At 42.4% G+C, this 16,955-nt stretch overlaps 1 protein-coding gene across 6 annotated transcripts in view; it reads right to left on the bottom strand.

Annotated features, from left to right (window-relative positions):
• Positions 1-646: 646 nt before the first annotated feature.
• Positions 647-16,955, bottom strand: part of abcc3 (ATP-binding cassette, sub-family C (CFTR/MRP), member 3) — a 120,370-nt gene continuing 104,061 nt past the window's right edge. For all 6 annotated transcript variants that reach the window (XM_067430115.1, XM_067430116.1, XM_067430118.1 and 3 more), the window contains 8 exons: positions 15,167-15,366; positions 14,913-15,039; positions 12,787-12,888; positions 11,153-11,299; positions 10,320-10,478; positions 3,677-3,843; positions 2,118-2,312; positions 647-1,183 (listed from right to left, as the gene is read on the bottom strand). In XM_067430115.1, coding sequence (XP_067286216.1) covers positions 1,075-1,183; positions 2,118-2,312; positions 3,677-3,843; positions 10,320-10,478; positions 11,153-11,299; positions 12,787-12,888; positions 14,913-15,039; positions 15,167-15,366 — 1,206 coding nt within the window. In that variant the 3' untranslated portion in view covers positions 647-1,074. The remainder of the gene's footprint in view (positions 1,184-2,117; positions 2,313-3,676; positions 3,844-10,319; positions 10,479-11,152; positions 11,300-12,786; positions 12,889-14,912; positions 15,040-15,166; positions 15,367-16,955) is intronic.

Raw genomic sequence — 16,955 nt, 5'->3', positions numbered from 1 at the left:
AAACAATTTTCCTTAATTGTAACAACTCAATTTTTTATTTCAATAAACTCAAAATTTTAAGGCAACCAGGTTACTGACTTTTTAAAGTTAAACCAACAAAACATTTTTACAGTGTAGGTGAGTGTATATATATATAATTTATGTCAGTTGTTACTTTTTTATGATATGCTATCAATATAGCTTTTAAACATGGAACATATGAAATACACAATTATTATTTAAAGCTACACTGTGTAACTTTTTTAGTTTATTCTTAGCTAAAAACACTTAGTTCTTTCAAAAATAATGTGCTCATTAATGTATATTTACTTCTTTTAAGTAATAAAGTATTCTGGTAAGTTTATAATATGCCATTGAAAACACATACGGGTGAGGGGTTCGAATGCCGGCCGCCATGTTGCTCCTCCATCTTGAAAGTACAGTAGCCAAAGAGGGACATACCCGTAAGTTCAAGCTTCGCCTTTTGCGTTTTAACACTCGATGGCACCGTGTCGAATGTGAAGAGGGGGATTGCCATGTTAATCTTGGACTAAATCGGCCACCGTAGGAGTTAAAACGAAATCAGAATTGAGAGGAACAGAAACTAATATTCACTGGATGGTCATAAACCTTTACACCGCTAGATGGGGGGAAATATCACACAGTGGAGCTTTAATGTTTTTTTTTAATAAATGCAACAATACTCCAATTCTGGTAACAGAATTCAAGTTTTTACAGATTTGGTTTACAAAAGGAATCACAGACAGTAAATCTTCCCTATAAACAACTTCAAAAAGTGACTTAAATAATACAGTACAAAAATAGACTGCGGTGGCACTGTAGTTATAGAAACAACAATAATGTAAAAAAACAATAAAAGATCCTGGATGTAGCTCGCCGAAAACAAAAAGCACATTCACTGGTGTCCGGTGTGTGTGTGTGTGTGTGTGTGTGTGTGTGTGTGTGTGTGTGTGTGTGTGTGTGTGTGAGTGTGTGTGTGAGTGTGTGTGTGAGTGTGAGTGTGAGTGTGTGTGTGTGTGTGTGTGTGTGTGTGTGTGTGTGTGAAGGCACTGTGGCTTTATTACAGCGTCAGCTTCACGCCAGCCCCGCGTCTTTAGCCATGCCGAAGAATATTCCTCTCTGAGCGAGGAGACTCGCCGGCGTGTCGAACTCTGCGATCTGGCCCTTGTCCAACACAAGCACTCTGAGACAGAGAACACACACACAGTCATGGATCAGAATACACATCATATTCAACTATATTATAAGTCAGATCATGGGCGTCGGAACCATTGTGTGTGTGTGGGTCAAGACACACCCAGTTTTTACAACCAATGCTATTTGACCCAGTCACTTTTATCGTCTCTAATTCAGCTCATGTCTGATTACCCCTAACCAATAAACACTTATTATTAAACACGTTAGATGCTTTATTTCCACTTTTCTAATATTTTCTCCATTTTTATTGAAAATAAAAGCCTTTCCGATCTGATATGTGATGGCAAAAGGCGGAATCGAACCTCTGATCGATTTGCGTCAAAACTTAACTAAATTCATCTTACCCCAACACCATAGCCACGGTAAATAACCCATTACCCATGTCCCCACTTTTCAAAATGCTTATAAATCATACAGAATTAGTTTTTTTGAGAAAGTAAAAGCACAGAATGTTTCCTGTGATGGCTAGATTTAGGGGCAGTGTGTTTGTCTATAGGCTCATATCACTAACACACTCTTTAAATAACACAGAAATACTGCTCTATTGACTTCTATAGACTGGCATTTGACCCAGTATAGCGAACTAAATATGAATTGTATGTTGTGGTGTCTTTGTAGTTCCTTTGTTTGGTTTTATGGTGTGAAGGGTATGTTTGGGGGCAGTTGTGTGTGTGTGTGTGTGTGTGTGTGTGTGTGTGTGTGTGTGTGTGTGTGTGTGTGTGTGTGTGTGTGTGTGTGTGTGTGTGTGTGTGTGTGTGTGTGTGTGTGTGATGAGTAGGTTTAGGGGCAGTGCATTGTAGAGCGATAGAATGTACAGTTTGTACAGTATAAAATCCATTACGCCTATGGAAAGTCCCCACAATTTACAAAAACACAACGTGTGTGTGTGTGTGTGTGTGTGTGTGTGTGTGTGTGTGTACCTGGTGTAGTCCATGATTGTGTTGAGTCTGTGAGCGATGGTGAAGACGGTGCAGTCCTCAAACTGTGTGCGGATGGTGGACTGGATCAGGTCGTCGGTCTCCAGGTCAACGGCCGCCGTGGCTTCATCCAGGACCAGGATTCGGGTCTTCCTCAGCAGAGCCCGAGCCAAACACACCAGCTGCCTCTGACCCACACTGAACACACACACACACACACAGCTTTACACAACACTACACACAGCTTAACACAACACTACGCACTCTACACCTGCTCAAAATGCAGCACATTTACACACACACACACACACACACACACACACACACACACACACACACACACACACACACACACACACACACACACACACACAGCTTTACACAACACTACACACTCTACACCTGCTCACAATGCAGCACATTTACACACACACACACACACACACACACACACACACACACACACACACACACACACACACACACACACAGCTTTACACAACACTACACACTCTACACCTGCTCACAATGCAGCACATTTACAGACACACACACAGGCTGCCTCTGACCCACACTGAAAACACACACACACACACACACACACACACACACACACACACACACACACACACACACACACACACACACACACACACACACACACACACACACACACACACACACACACACAGCTTTACACAACACTACACACTCTACACCTGCTCACAATGCAGCACATTTACAGACACACACACAGGCTGCCTCTGACCCACACTGAAAACACACACACACACACACACACACACACACACACACACACACACACAGCTTTACACAACACTACACACTCTACACCTGCTCACAATGCAGCACATTTACAGACACACACACAGGCTGCCTCTGACCCACACTGAAAACACACACACACACACACACACACACACACACACACACACACACACACACACACACACACACACACACACACACACACACCAGCTGCCCAAACTGAGGAATAATTCAGATGTTCTCTTCTGCATTTATTTGACCATAAAATGACGTAAAAACAGTGAAATATTATTCCAATGTAAATCAATGAATATTTCAATTAAATGCTGTTCTTTTGAACTTTATATTCATCCTGAGAAAGAAAATATATCACAGTTTCCACAGAAATATGAACTGATGATAATAATAATCCTAAATGTGTGTTGATGATCAGATCCTCATGTGAGAATGATTAGAGAAGGATCATGTGACACTGAAGACTGGAGTAATGATGATGAACTCAGCTTTGATCACAGGAATAAATCACACTTTACTATATATTCACACAGAGAACTGATGATCTACACTGGAGGAATATTACACTGTTAATGTTTTATTTATGATCAGATGAATTCAGCTTTGGTGAGCAGGAGAGACGTTCAAAATCATAAAAAATCCTAATTATTCTAAACTAGAATATAAAAATATGAATGAACTAGGGCTAGATTATTTGATTGCAAATATGTTATGATGTGCTGATATGAAATATGTGTGTTGCTGTATGATTGCTGTACCTGAGGTTCTCTCCTCCTTCAGAGCACTCCAGGTCCAGTTTTGCAGTCTGATTGCTCACAAACCTCTTCAGATGAGACTGCTCCAGAGCCTTCCACAGCTCCTCATCGCTGTATTTATCAAAGGGGTCGAGGTTCATCCGCAGAGTCCCGGAGAAAAGAACAGGTTCCTAAAACACACAGACACACACACACACACACACGTCAATCACGTCAAACGAATCACTGTGAACACACTTATATTTCCAGAAACACTATCATGAAAATGAACCAATGCTGATGTAATTTTGTGCAAATGTATTGTCTAACACTATGTAAAGCGACCTTAAGCTTTGGAAAGGCGCTATTTAAATAAAACTTCTTCTTCTTTAATGAAAACAGCAGGACTCAAAGCTAGGAATCCCCCACTGTGTGTGTGTGTGTGTGTGTGTGTGTGTGTGTGTGTGTGTGTGTGTGTGTGTGTGTGTGTGTGTGTGTGTGTGTGTGTGTGTGTGTGTGTCTGTGTGTGTGTGTGTGTGTGTGTGTGTGTGTGTGTGTGTCTGTTTGCTGATCATGTGAGTTCTCTAATGTCATTTTCTAGCAGGCTGGCATAGACTAGGCTAAAATTATTCAATCAAAATTATGCATTTTATACAAAATTATGTATAAATAAATAAATAATAATTCAAAAATAAATAAATAAATAAATAAATATATCTATGTATAAAATATTCAATAAAAATATTTAACTTATTCAAAAAAAATTAAACAGTAAAGATTAAAATTTATAATTAAATAAATGTTTAATAATTACAATGATTTAAATCCTTTCTTATATAATCCTTACTATACATATATAATTAATTTCTGACATCATTAGAAAATAGTAAAAACATTAGTAATAATACAAATTTTATTTAAACTATAAATAAACTTTAAATATAAAACTTTTAAAAATGAAATATATATATACAACCCACACACACAGTACGGATTTTAAAATGATTTAAAATCTTTACTGAATTTATTAGAAATGATAAAAAAAAGTAATAATAATAATAATAATAATGCGAATGCAAATATTCCTCCTGGAAAGATACATTGCTTTAAACAAGCTGTTAATTCTCCCCGTTGAGTAAAGCTGCTGTGCTGAACACACATTAAATCAGCACTTTAGTATCTGTTAAAGGTGAAGTGAGGTTAAGAACAGGTTTTACTGGAGCAAACAAACATGAGGAAAAGAGAGCAGTGTTAATGATCTGGACACAAACGAGCAGCAATTAGCCTGGTTTAGAGCTCTGGCCTCATCGCCTGCCAGCTCAACAATCACAATCATGGTTTTATGGCTCAGATGTGGAAATTAGCTTTTTCTGCTGACCCATCATGAGAGCAGCGCTAATATCGCAGTAAACACCTTCTCAAGCTGTGCCTAAATTAAACCAGATGCTCCACCACCAACAGTGCCGGAGAACGCCCCAGAAGACGACTGACCTGAGGGATGATGGCGAGTTTAGGGATGACTGACCTGAGGGATGATGGTGAGTTTAGGGATGACTGACCTGAGGGATGATGGTGAGTTTGGGGACAACTGACCTGAGGGATGATGGTGAGTTTGGGGACGACTGACCTGAGGGATGATGGTGAGTTTGGGGACGACTGACCTGAGGGATGATGGTGAGTTTAGGGATGACTGACCTGAGGGATGATGGTGAGTTTGGGGACGACTGACCTGAGGGATGATGGTGAGTTTGGGGACGACTGACCTGAGGGATGATGGTGAGTTTGGGGACGACTGACCTGAGGGATGATGGTGAGTTTGGGGACGACTGACCTGAGGGATGATGGTGAGTTTGGGGACGACTGACCTGAGGGATGATGGTGAGTTTAGGGATGACTGACCTGAGGGATGATGGTGAGTTTAGGGACGACTGACCAGAGGGATGATGGTGAGTTTAGGGATGACTGACCTGAGGGATGATGGTGATTTTAGGGACGACTGACCTGAGGGATGATGGTGAGTTTGGGGACGACTGACCTGAGGGATGATGGTGAGTTTAGGGATGACTGACCTGAGGGATGATGGTGAGTTTAGGGACGACTGACCAGAGGGATGATGGTGAGTTTAGGGATGACTGACCTGAGGGATGATGGTGAGTTTAGGGACGACTGACCAGAGGGATGATGGTGAGTTTGGGGATGACTGACCTGAGGGATGATGGTGAGTTTGGGGACGACTGACCTGAGGGATGATGGTGAGTTTGGGGACGACTGACCTGAGGGATGAAGGTGAGTTTAGGGATGACTGACCTGAGGGATGATGGTGAGTTTAGGGACGACTGACCAGAGGGATGATGGTGAGTTTGGGGATGACTGACCTGAGGGATGATGGTGAGTTTGGGGATGACTGACCTGAGGGATGATGGTGAGTTTGGGGACGACTGACCTGAGGGATGATGGTGAGTTTGGGGACGACTGACCTGAGGGATGATGGTGAGTTTAGGGACGACTGACCAGAGGGATGATGGTGAGTTTGGGGATGACTGACCTGAGGGATGATGGTGAGTTTAGGGATGACTGACCTGAGGGATGATGGTGAGTTTAGGGATGACTGACCTGAGGGATGATGGTGAGTTTAGGGACGACTGACCTGAGGGATGATGGTGAGTTTGGGGACGACTGACCTGAGGGATGATGGTGAGTTTGGGGATGACTGACCTGAGGGATGATGGTGAGTTTGGGGACGACTGACCTGAGGGATGATGGTGAGTTTGGGGATGACTGACCTGAGGGATGATGGTGAGTTTGGGGACGACTGACCTGAGGGATGATGGTGAGTTTGGGGACGACTGACCAGAGGGATGATGGTGAATTTAGGGACGACTGACCTGAGGGATGATGGTGAGTTTGGGGATGACTGACCTGAGGGATGATGGTGAGTTTGGGGATGACTGACCTGAGGGATGATGGTGAGTTTGGGGACGACTGACCTGAGGGATGATGGTGAGTTTAGGGACGACTGACCTGAGGGATGATGGTGAGTTTAGGGACGACTGACCTGAGGGATGATGGTGAGTTTAGGGATGACTGACCTGAGGGATGATGGTGAGTTTAGGGATGACTGACCTGATGGATGATGGTGAGATTGGGGACGACTGACCTGAGGGATGATGGTGAGTTTGGGGACGACTGACCTGAGGGATTATGGTGAGTTTGGGGATGACTAACCTGAGGGATGATGGTGAGTTTGGGGATGACTGACCTGAGGGATGATGGTGAGTTTGGGGACGACTGACCTGAGGGATGATGGTGAGTTTAGGGACGACTGACCTGAGGGATGATGGTAAGTTTAGGGACGACTGACCTGAGGGATGATGGTGAGTTTAGGGACGACTGACCTGATGGTGAGTTTAGGGATGACCGACCTGAGGGATGATGGTGAGTTTAGGGATGACTGACCTGAGGGATGATGGTGAGTTTGGGGACGACTGACCTGAGGGATGATGGTGAGTTTGGGGACGACTGACCTGAGGGATGATGGTGAGTTTAGGGATGACTGACCTGAGGGATGATGGTGAGTTTGGGGACGACTGACCTTAAGGGATGATGGTGAGTTTGGGGATGACTGATCTGAGGGATGATGGTGGGTTTAGGGATGACTGACCTGAGGGATGATGGTGAGTTTAGGGATGACTGACCTGAGGGATTATGGTGAGTTTGGGGATGACTAACCTGAGGGATGATGGTGAGTTTGGGGATGACTGACCTGAGGGATGATGGTGAGTTTGGGGACGACTGACCTGAGGGATGATGGTGAGTTTAGGGACGACTGACCTGAGGGATGATGGTAAGTTTAGGGACGACTGACCTGAGGGATGATGGTGAGTTTAGGGACGACTGACCTGATGGTGAGTTTAGGGATGACCGACCTGAGGGATGATGGTGAGTTTAGGGATGACTGACCTGAGGGATGATGGTGAGTTTGGGGACGACTGACCTGAGGGATGATGGTGAGTTTGGGGACGACTGACCTGAGGGATGATGGTGAGTTTGGGGACGACTGACCTGAGGGATGATGGTGAGTTTGGGGACGACTGACCTGAGGGATTATGGTGAGTTTGGGGACGACTGACCTGAGGGATGATGGTGAGTTTGGGGACGACTGACCTGAGGGATGATGGTGAGTTTGGGGACGACTGACCTGCGGGATTATGGTGAGTTTAGGGATGACTGACCTGAGGGATGATGGTGAGTTTGGGGACGACTGACCTGAGGGATGATGGTGAGTTTAGGGATGACTGACCTGAGGGATGATGGTGAGTTTAGGGACGACTGACCAGAGGGATGATGGTGAGTTTAGGGATGACTGACCTGAGGGATGATGGTGAGTTTAGGGACGACTGACCAGAGGGATGATGGTGAGTTTGGGGATGACTGACCTGAGGGATGATGGTGAGTTTGGGGACGACTGACCTGAGGGATGATGGTGAGTTTGGGGACGACTGACCTGAGGGATGAAGGTGAGTTTAGGGATGACTGACCTGAGGGATGATGGTGAGTTTAGGGACGACTGACCAGAGGGATGATGGTGAGTTTGGGGATGACTGACCTGAGGGATGATGGTGAGTTTGGGGATGACTGACCTGAGGGATGATGGTGAGTTTGGGGACGACTGACCTGAGGGATGATGGTGAGTTTGGGGACGACTGACCTGAGGGATGATGGTGAGTTTAGGGACGACTGACCAGAGGGATGATGGTGAGTTTGGGGATGACTGACCTGAGGGATGATGGTGAGTTTAGGGATGACTGACCTGAGGGATGATGGTGAGTTTAGGGATGACTGACCTGAGGGATGATGGTGAGTTTAGGGACGACTGACCTGAGGGATGATGGTGAGTTTGGGGACGACTGACCTGAGGGATGATGGTGAGTTTGGGGACGACTGACCTGAGGGATGATGGTGAGTTTGGGGATGACTGACCTGAGGGATGATGGTGAGTTTGGGGACGACTGACCTGAGGGATGATGGTGAGTTTGGGGACGACTGACCAGAGGGATGATGGTGAATTTAGGGACGACTGACCTGAGGGATGATGGTGAGTTTGGGGATGACTGACCTGAGGGATGATGGTGAGTTTGGGGATGACTGACCTGAGGGATGATGGTGAGTTTGGGGACGACTGACCTGAGGGATGATGGTGAGTTTAGGGACGACTGACCTGAGGGATGATGGTGAGTTTAGGGACGACTGACCTGAGGGATGATGGTGAGTTTAGGGATGACTGACCTGAGGGATGATGGTGAGTTTAGGGATGACTGACCTGATGGATGATGGTGAGATTGGGGACGACTGACCTGAGGGATGATGGTGAGTTTGGGGACGACTGACCTGAGGGATTATGGTGAGTTTGGGGATGACTAACCTGAGGGATGATGGTGAGTTTGGGGATGACTGACCTGAGGGATGATGGTGAGTTTGGGGACGACTGACCTGAGGGATGATGGTGAGTTTAGGGACGACTGACCTGAGGGATGATGGTAAGTTTAGGGACGACTGACCTGAGGGATGATGGTGAGTTTAGGGACGACTGACCTGATGGTGAGTTTAGGGATGACCGACCTGAGGGATGATGGTGAGTTTAGGGATGACTGACCTGAGGGATGATGGTGAGTTTGGGGACGACTGACCTGAGGGATGATGGTGAGTTTGGGGACGACTGACCTGAGGGATGATGGTGAGTTTAGGGATGACTGACCTGAGGGATGATGGTGAGTTTGGGGACGACTGACCTTAAGGGATGATGGTGAGTTTGGGGATGACTGATCTGAGGGATGATGGTGGGTTTAGGGATGACTGACCTGAGGGATGATGGTGAGTTTAGGGATGACTGACCTGAGGGATTATGGTGAGTTTGGGGATGACTAACCTGAGGGATGATGGTGAGTTTGGGGATGACTGACCTGAGGGATGATGGTGAGTTTGGGGACGACTGACCTGAGGGATGATGGTGAGTTTAGGGACGACTGACCTGAGGGATGATGGTAAGTTTAGGGACGACTGACCTGAGGGATGATGGTGAGTTTAGGGACGACTGACCTGATGGTGAGTTTAGGGATGACCGACCTGAGGGATGATGGTGAGTTTAGGGATGACTGACCTGAGGGATGATGGTGAGTTTGGGGACGACTGACCTGAGGGATGATGGTGAGTTTGGGGACGACTGACCTGAGGGATGATGGTGAGTTTGGGGACGACTGACCTGAGGGATGATGGTGAGTTTGGGGACGACTGACCTGAGGGATTATGGTGAGTTTGGGGACGACTGACCTGAGGGATGATGGTGAGTTTGGGGACGACTGACCTGAGGGATGATGGTGAGTTTGGGGACGACTGACCTGAGGGATTATGGTGAGTTTAGGGATGACTGACCTGAGGGATGATGGTGAGTTTGGGGACGACTGACCTGAGGGATGATGGTGAGTTTGGGGACGACTGACCTGAGGGATGATGGTGAGTTTGGGGACGACTGACCTGAGGGATGATGGTAAGTTTAGGGATGACTGACCTGAGGGATGATGGTGAGTTTGGGGATGACTGACCTGAGGGATGATGGTGAGTTTGGGGATGACTGACCTGAGGGATGATGGTGAGTTTAGGGATGACTGACCTGAGGGATGATGGTGAGTTTGGAGCGCAGGTCATGAAGGCCGATTTCAGAGATTTTCACTTCATCAATCACGATTTCTCCGCCCGCCGCCTCCAGGAGTCGAAACAGACACAGAGTCATGGAGGACTTCCCCGCACCCGTCCTTCCCACAATGCCGATCTGCGGAGAATAAGCACCTTTAGCTTAGCATCGACTGAAGGTTATGTTAGTGCATCAAACAGTCAGAGATGGGCATTTGTTGCCACACACACACACACACACACACACACACACATGTTGGTCTATGTGGTTTACAGGGACTCTCCATAGGCGTAATGGTTTTTATACTGTACAAACCGTATTTTCTATCCCCTTACACTGCCCCTGCCCCTAAACCTACCCATCACAGGAAACATTCTGCATTTTTACTTTCTCAAAAAAACATCATTTATTATGTTTTTAAGGCCATTTGAATTATGAGGACATTTGATATGTCCTCATAAACCACATTTATAGTGTAATACCAGTGTAATACCCATGTAGTTATACAAATTTGTGTCCTCATAAACCACATAAACAGGCTCACACACACACACACACACACACACACACACACACACACACACACACACACACACACACACACACACACACACACATATATGTCTGATTGGTTGTAGCTCTGTCCAATCGAGTTCTTTCCTGGTTGGGTTGAAACACGCCCCATAATTACAGCCCAATGGAGTAGAATCAGACTCATATTCTGACTAGAGTTGATAATGACCACGTCAGGCTATATTGGTGGCGCAAAACCGAAGAAAGCCTGAGAATAAACAAACGCGAGCGTGTCTGACCTTCTCTCCTCCTTTGACCTTCAGAGAGACGTTCCTCAGCACCAGGTCCAGCCCCTCGCGGTATCTCACGCTGTAGTCCACGAACTCCACGTCCCCCAGCGGAGGCCAGTCTGGCGGAGGACGCTTATCCTGCACCACCCACGGAGCCTGAAAGAGCCCAGATTAATGATTCAAAAAACTTCTAAACTAAACTTTCCCAAATACTATATATATATATATATATATATATATATATATATATATATATATATATATATACATATATATACATATATATATATATATATATATATATATATATATATATATATATACACACACAAATTCATTATCAGTAAAGATTTTAAACAATTTTAAAATTCTTAGTTTAAAACTATTATTTAATTACAATTATATAATATATTATGTTTATAATATATACTATAAAAACAATTAAAAATATGTTGAATTTTTTTTAAATAATTAAATATCATTATATTAATACATATTATAATAAAATATATAGTTTTGTAATATACTATTTTAGCAAATATATTAATATTATTACATGTTATTATTTATTATATTGGAATACATGGTACATATATTTAATTTATTTCTGACATTAGTAATAAAAAAACATTTGTTGTAATATAATTTTTACTTTTTCCCCTTTTAATATATATATATATATATATATATATATATATATATATATATATGAGGGCTGTCAATAGATGATTTATTTTTTAATCGTGATTAATCGCATGCTTATTATGAAATTGAGCAGTCGCCATTTATCTTATTAAACACATTAATTTTGTCATAATTTGCTATAACTAAAGTAACCATTCCACAAAACTGTATTTTCTGCAAGCTTCAAGGATCATTGGAGACTCCAAAAGGAAACCAAATAACCAAATATAACGAGTTCATATAATTCTATAATATAATAAATTCAAATTTGTACGCACCTAAGCACCCATGAAAAAAAAAACATTACAAAAGAAACTTTGAGATTGTTTTCATTTTAAACATGTTATGTAAAATGGACATTTAAAATGTAGACCTCTCAAGCTGCGATACTGAGCAGAACCACACGGAGACGCCAAAAAACTCCTAAATCAACCGCTTTAACTGCAAAAAACTACTATTACTAAACACAACACGTCGCTCCCTCCGCTGCTGATAGTATTTAATTATAATTCATAATTTATAATAATTACAATTTTATATTTAACGTATTATTGTTTAACAAATCAGATCGTTTTCCTCAAACGCTACTTTTTGTAATGTCTATGTGACGCTTTTCTCATTTAACGGCTCATTTGCAGCTGATGTTATTCATTTATATGCATTTGTAGGAGTTTCCCTTTCAGACGCAGTATTCATGGGAGTGTTTTTATTCTGACCGCAACTTTTTGTGAGACTGTCAAGCATTTTGAATTCTCGCGTACAGTGACAGAAATACAGAAGTAAAGAAGTTTAACATTTAACATTTAACATCATCATCATCATTATCATCATCATCATCATCATCATCACAGGGCTGTGCAAAGTGGACCAGAGTTCATGCTCATATTCATAAGTCAGCCCTGTTTATTCCTGAGAATATGACTGTATGAATGATATAGCGTGTGTTTGCTGTACTGTACCTCAGTCTGAGTTTCTGAATACTCCTTCACTCGTTCCACTGCTACTATGTTGCTCTCGAGGTCGGAGGTCATCCTCACCATCCAGTTTAGGGACATCGTGACCTATTCAGCAGAAAAAACAGGTGTTGTTGCAGAACACAGGCGCTTTTATCATTATATTTGCACAAAAAACATTCCTAATCGTGCTTTATTATAAACGTGGCACTGCAAATATTGTAATATTGTTTAATCTATAGTGGGTCACTTTGGATAAAAGCATCTGATAAATGTATAAGCTATCAGTCAAAGCTCAGGAATAATTAAGATTTTGTTATGTTTTTGAAAGAGCAACATTTTCTTAAATTTATACATGCATGTGTGTACATTCAAATATACATAACCATTATATACAATACACACACACACTATATTGCCAAAAGTGTTGTGCTGCCTTTACACACACATGATCTTCCCATTGTTAACCCGTGGGGTTTAATCTGGAGTCGGCCCACCCTCTCTAACAGCTCCAGCTCTTCTGGGAAGGCTTTCCTCAAGGTTTAGGAGTGTGTTTATGGGGATTTTTGCCCATTCTTCTAGAAGCTCATTTGTGAGGTCAGGCACTGATGTTGGACGAGAAGGCCTGGCTCTCAGTCTCCGCTCTAATTCATCCCAAAGCTGTTCTATCGGGTTGAGCTCAGGACTCTGTGCAGGCCAGTCCAGTTCCTCCACACCAAACTCCTCATCCATGTCTTTATGGACCGACGCTTTGTGCACTGGAGCGCAGTCATGCTGGGACAGGAAGGGGCCGTCCACAAACTGAGCCCACAAAGTTGGGAGCATGAAATTGTCCAAAATGTCTTGGTGAAGCATTAAGAGTTCCTTTCACTGGAACTAAGGAGTCAAGCCCTGAAAAACAACCCCATACCATAATCCCCCCACCACCAAACTTTACACTTGGCACAGTACAGTCAGGCGAGTCCCGTTCTCCTGGCGACCGCCAAACCCAGACTCGTCCATGGGATTGTCCGACTGAAGCGTGATTGGTCGCTCAGAGAACACGTCTCACTGCTCTAGAGTCCAGTGGCGGCTGCTTTACTCCACTGCATCCCACGCTTTGCATTGCTCTTGGTGATGTAAGGCTTGGATGAGCTGCTCGGCCATGGAAACCCATTCCATGAAGCTCTCTCCGCTGTTCTTGAGCTCATCTGAAGGCCACAGAAGTCTGGAGGTCTGGAGCTGTTGACTCTGCAGTAAGTTGGTGACTTCTGCGCACTGTGACCCTCAGCATGCGCTGACCCCGTTTTGGGATTTAACACTTCGTGGCTGAGTTGCTGTGGTTCCCAATCGCTTCCAGTTTGTTCTAATCCCACTAACAGTTGAGTGTGGAATATTTAGTAGTGAGGAAATGTCAGGAATGGCCTTATTGCACAGGTGTCAGCCTATCACGGCCCCACGCTTGAGTTCACTGAGCTCCTGAGAGCGACCCATTCTTTCACTAATGTGTGTAGAAGCGTCTGCAGGCCGAGAGCTGGAGTTATACACGGATTGAACACCTGAACTCAGGGATCTGGAGGAGCGGCCCAATAATTTTGGCAATATACTGTATAACATGTAAACTTATATTTTAGATGCGATTTAATCGTTTGACAGCACTAAATTAAAAGAAATGTTTGCATGATAAACTGTATGAATACATTAAAATCAACGCTACAGATGAACATAAGTACTCTGCATGTTTTCTACTCCTCTAAAAGGTGCATGTTAGCATGAACTAAGTGCATGAGGTGTGTTTATAACACACAGCGCAAAAAATGCTCTTCTTATTTAGTAATTTTGTCTTGTTTCCAGTCTAAATATCTAACAATTCTTAAATCAAGGATAAGTAAAATGACATAAGATATTTTTTCTTGTTTTGTTGAAAATAAAATCTAAATGAAGTGAGTTTTTGCTTAAAACAGGCAAAATGATCTGCCAATGGGGTGAGAAAAATAATCTGATTTCTGATTGAAATCTTGTTCACTTCATTTAGATATTTTTCCCCAGAAAATGTAATTTTACTTATCTAGCAAACTATATAGACTGGTAACAAGATGAAAAATACTAAATAAGAAGAGCATTTTTGGCAGTGTATAATGAGTGTGACGTACCTGCAGAGCGTAAGACACGGACAGGCCGACCAGGCCAGGGCTGAGCTTGTCTTTTCCAACCGCGGCAAACAGAGCCGCAAAAAGCACAATGCAGTTCCCGATAAACTCGATGCGAACCCCCAGCCACCTGTTTGCATCCAAACACAACAGCATTACGACAGAGACACGTTTCCCACACAAGCAATGCTGGGAGAATGGAAGACGCTGGGAAAGTCTGCATGCATCCGAATGAACGCGAGCGAGACCAAACCTACCTGTTGGAGACAATACCAGGGTAGTAACTCTTTTGGTTCTCATCCACTTTCATATCGCTCATGAGAACAAAGGCACCGTGTCGCCCGTAGGCGCGGATCACACTAGTGCCCGTGATGGTCTCCGAAAAATGAGAATATATAGGAGACCTACTGACAGACTCCAGTCTCTTTAGCTGCCGAGACGTGGCCACATAAAATCTCTACGGAGGAAACAAACATTCGGCTATTACAAAAACACACAGCAATCCAATACATATTACACTTCAAAAAAATGCTCTTCTTACTTAGTATTTTTGTCTTGTTTCTAGTCAAAATATCTAAAAATTCTTACATTAAGAAACATTTACTAGACAAGTACAAATTATTGTCTTGTTTTGGGGAAAAATAACTCTAAATGAAGGGAGTTTTTGCTTAAAATAAGATAAATAATCTGCCAATGGGGTGAGAAAAATAATCTTGTTTTCTGTTTGAATTAAGATTATTTTTCTCACCCCATTGGCAGATTATTTATCTTATTTTAAGCAAAAACTCTCTTCATTTTGAGTTATTTTTCCCCAAAACAAGAGCTTGTCTAGTAAATACTTCTTGTTTTAAGAATTTGTAGATGTTTGGACTAGAAACAAGACAAAAATACTGAGTAAGAAAAGCATTTTTTGCAGTTTACATATTTATGCATATACAAATGAGTGAGGATTCAGAAAACACACTTCTCATGCAATATTTTGAGGCAAAATATTAAAATGAACTGCATTTAAACCTATTTTTGCAGGTTTGTCTGATCTCTAGGAATGTTTGGTCAGCTTACTAGTAACTAAAAAGACTAATTAAATCATTTATAATAAGAGAAAATCCTGAAAATATTTCATAAGCTTCTTTATAATTAAAGTAAAACATTATTTAAAAATTAAAAAATACTTTTTTCTTAGGCAAAATACAGTGAAATACATGATTCAAAAGAGTCTCTTCTGCTCACAAAATCTGCTTTAATTTGATCAAAAATACTGTCAAAAATGTTGAAATATTCCTCCAGTGTAGATCATCTGTTCTCTATGTGAATATATAGTAAAGTGTGATTTATTCCTGTGATCAAAGCTGAATTTATCATCATTACTCCAGTCTTCAGTGTCACATGATCCTTCACTAATCATTCTCAGATGAGGATCTGATGTTTTTATGATTATTATCAGTGTTGAAAACAGGAAACTGTAATGCTTTATATTTCCAGGATTCTTTGATGAACATAAAGTTCAAAAGAACAGCATTTATTTTACTAGAAAACATTATTAATATCACTTTCGATCAATTAAGCCTGAATGCAATGATCAAAACTCTTCTGTAAAAATAAACTGTGTGTGATTCTGGTCAAGCCACACATTCCTTCATCGAGACAAACCATATTAAACATGTTCCAGGGTTTCTGCAGATATGAAGGTCATTTTCAGACCTTTTTTAGATAATGTGAGGACTAAACTGAAGGGATCACAACACGTCACTATGTTCTCTAAATGCAAACGTCGGCGCCCATGACGAGTGTATTCGAAACCGTGAGAATACAATTACCAACAGATTGACAATAGTTTTTCATTCATTTAACAAATGAAAAAATCTAATAGTATAAAACATAATAAACAGCTGTTCAAAGCTCTTCTCCCAAACATTAGAATATGGAAATAACTTTTCCTGAATCTTCTGATCTCTGATTTTCACAATAATAAAGTGATTGTCTTGTTTTCCAGTGCAAAGGTGAAAGGGATTTTCTCATTAAAACGAGAACAAAAGTTCTCCAATA

The sequence above is a fragment of the Pseudorasbora parva genome, chromosome 21, assembly GCF_024679245.1.
Source record: "Pseudorasbora parva isolate DD20220531a chromosome 21, ASM2467924v1, whole genome shotgun sequence".
In the NCBI taxonomy this organism is placed as follows: Eukaryota; Metazoa; Chordata; class Actinopteri; order Cypriniformes; family Gobionidae; genus Pseudorasbora; species Pseudorasbora parva.
The sequence above is the reverse complement of the archived record's forward strand: the minus strand, read 5'-3'. Positions and strand labels throughout refer to the sequence as shown.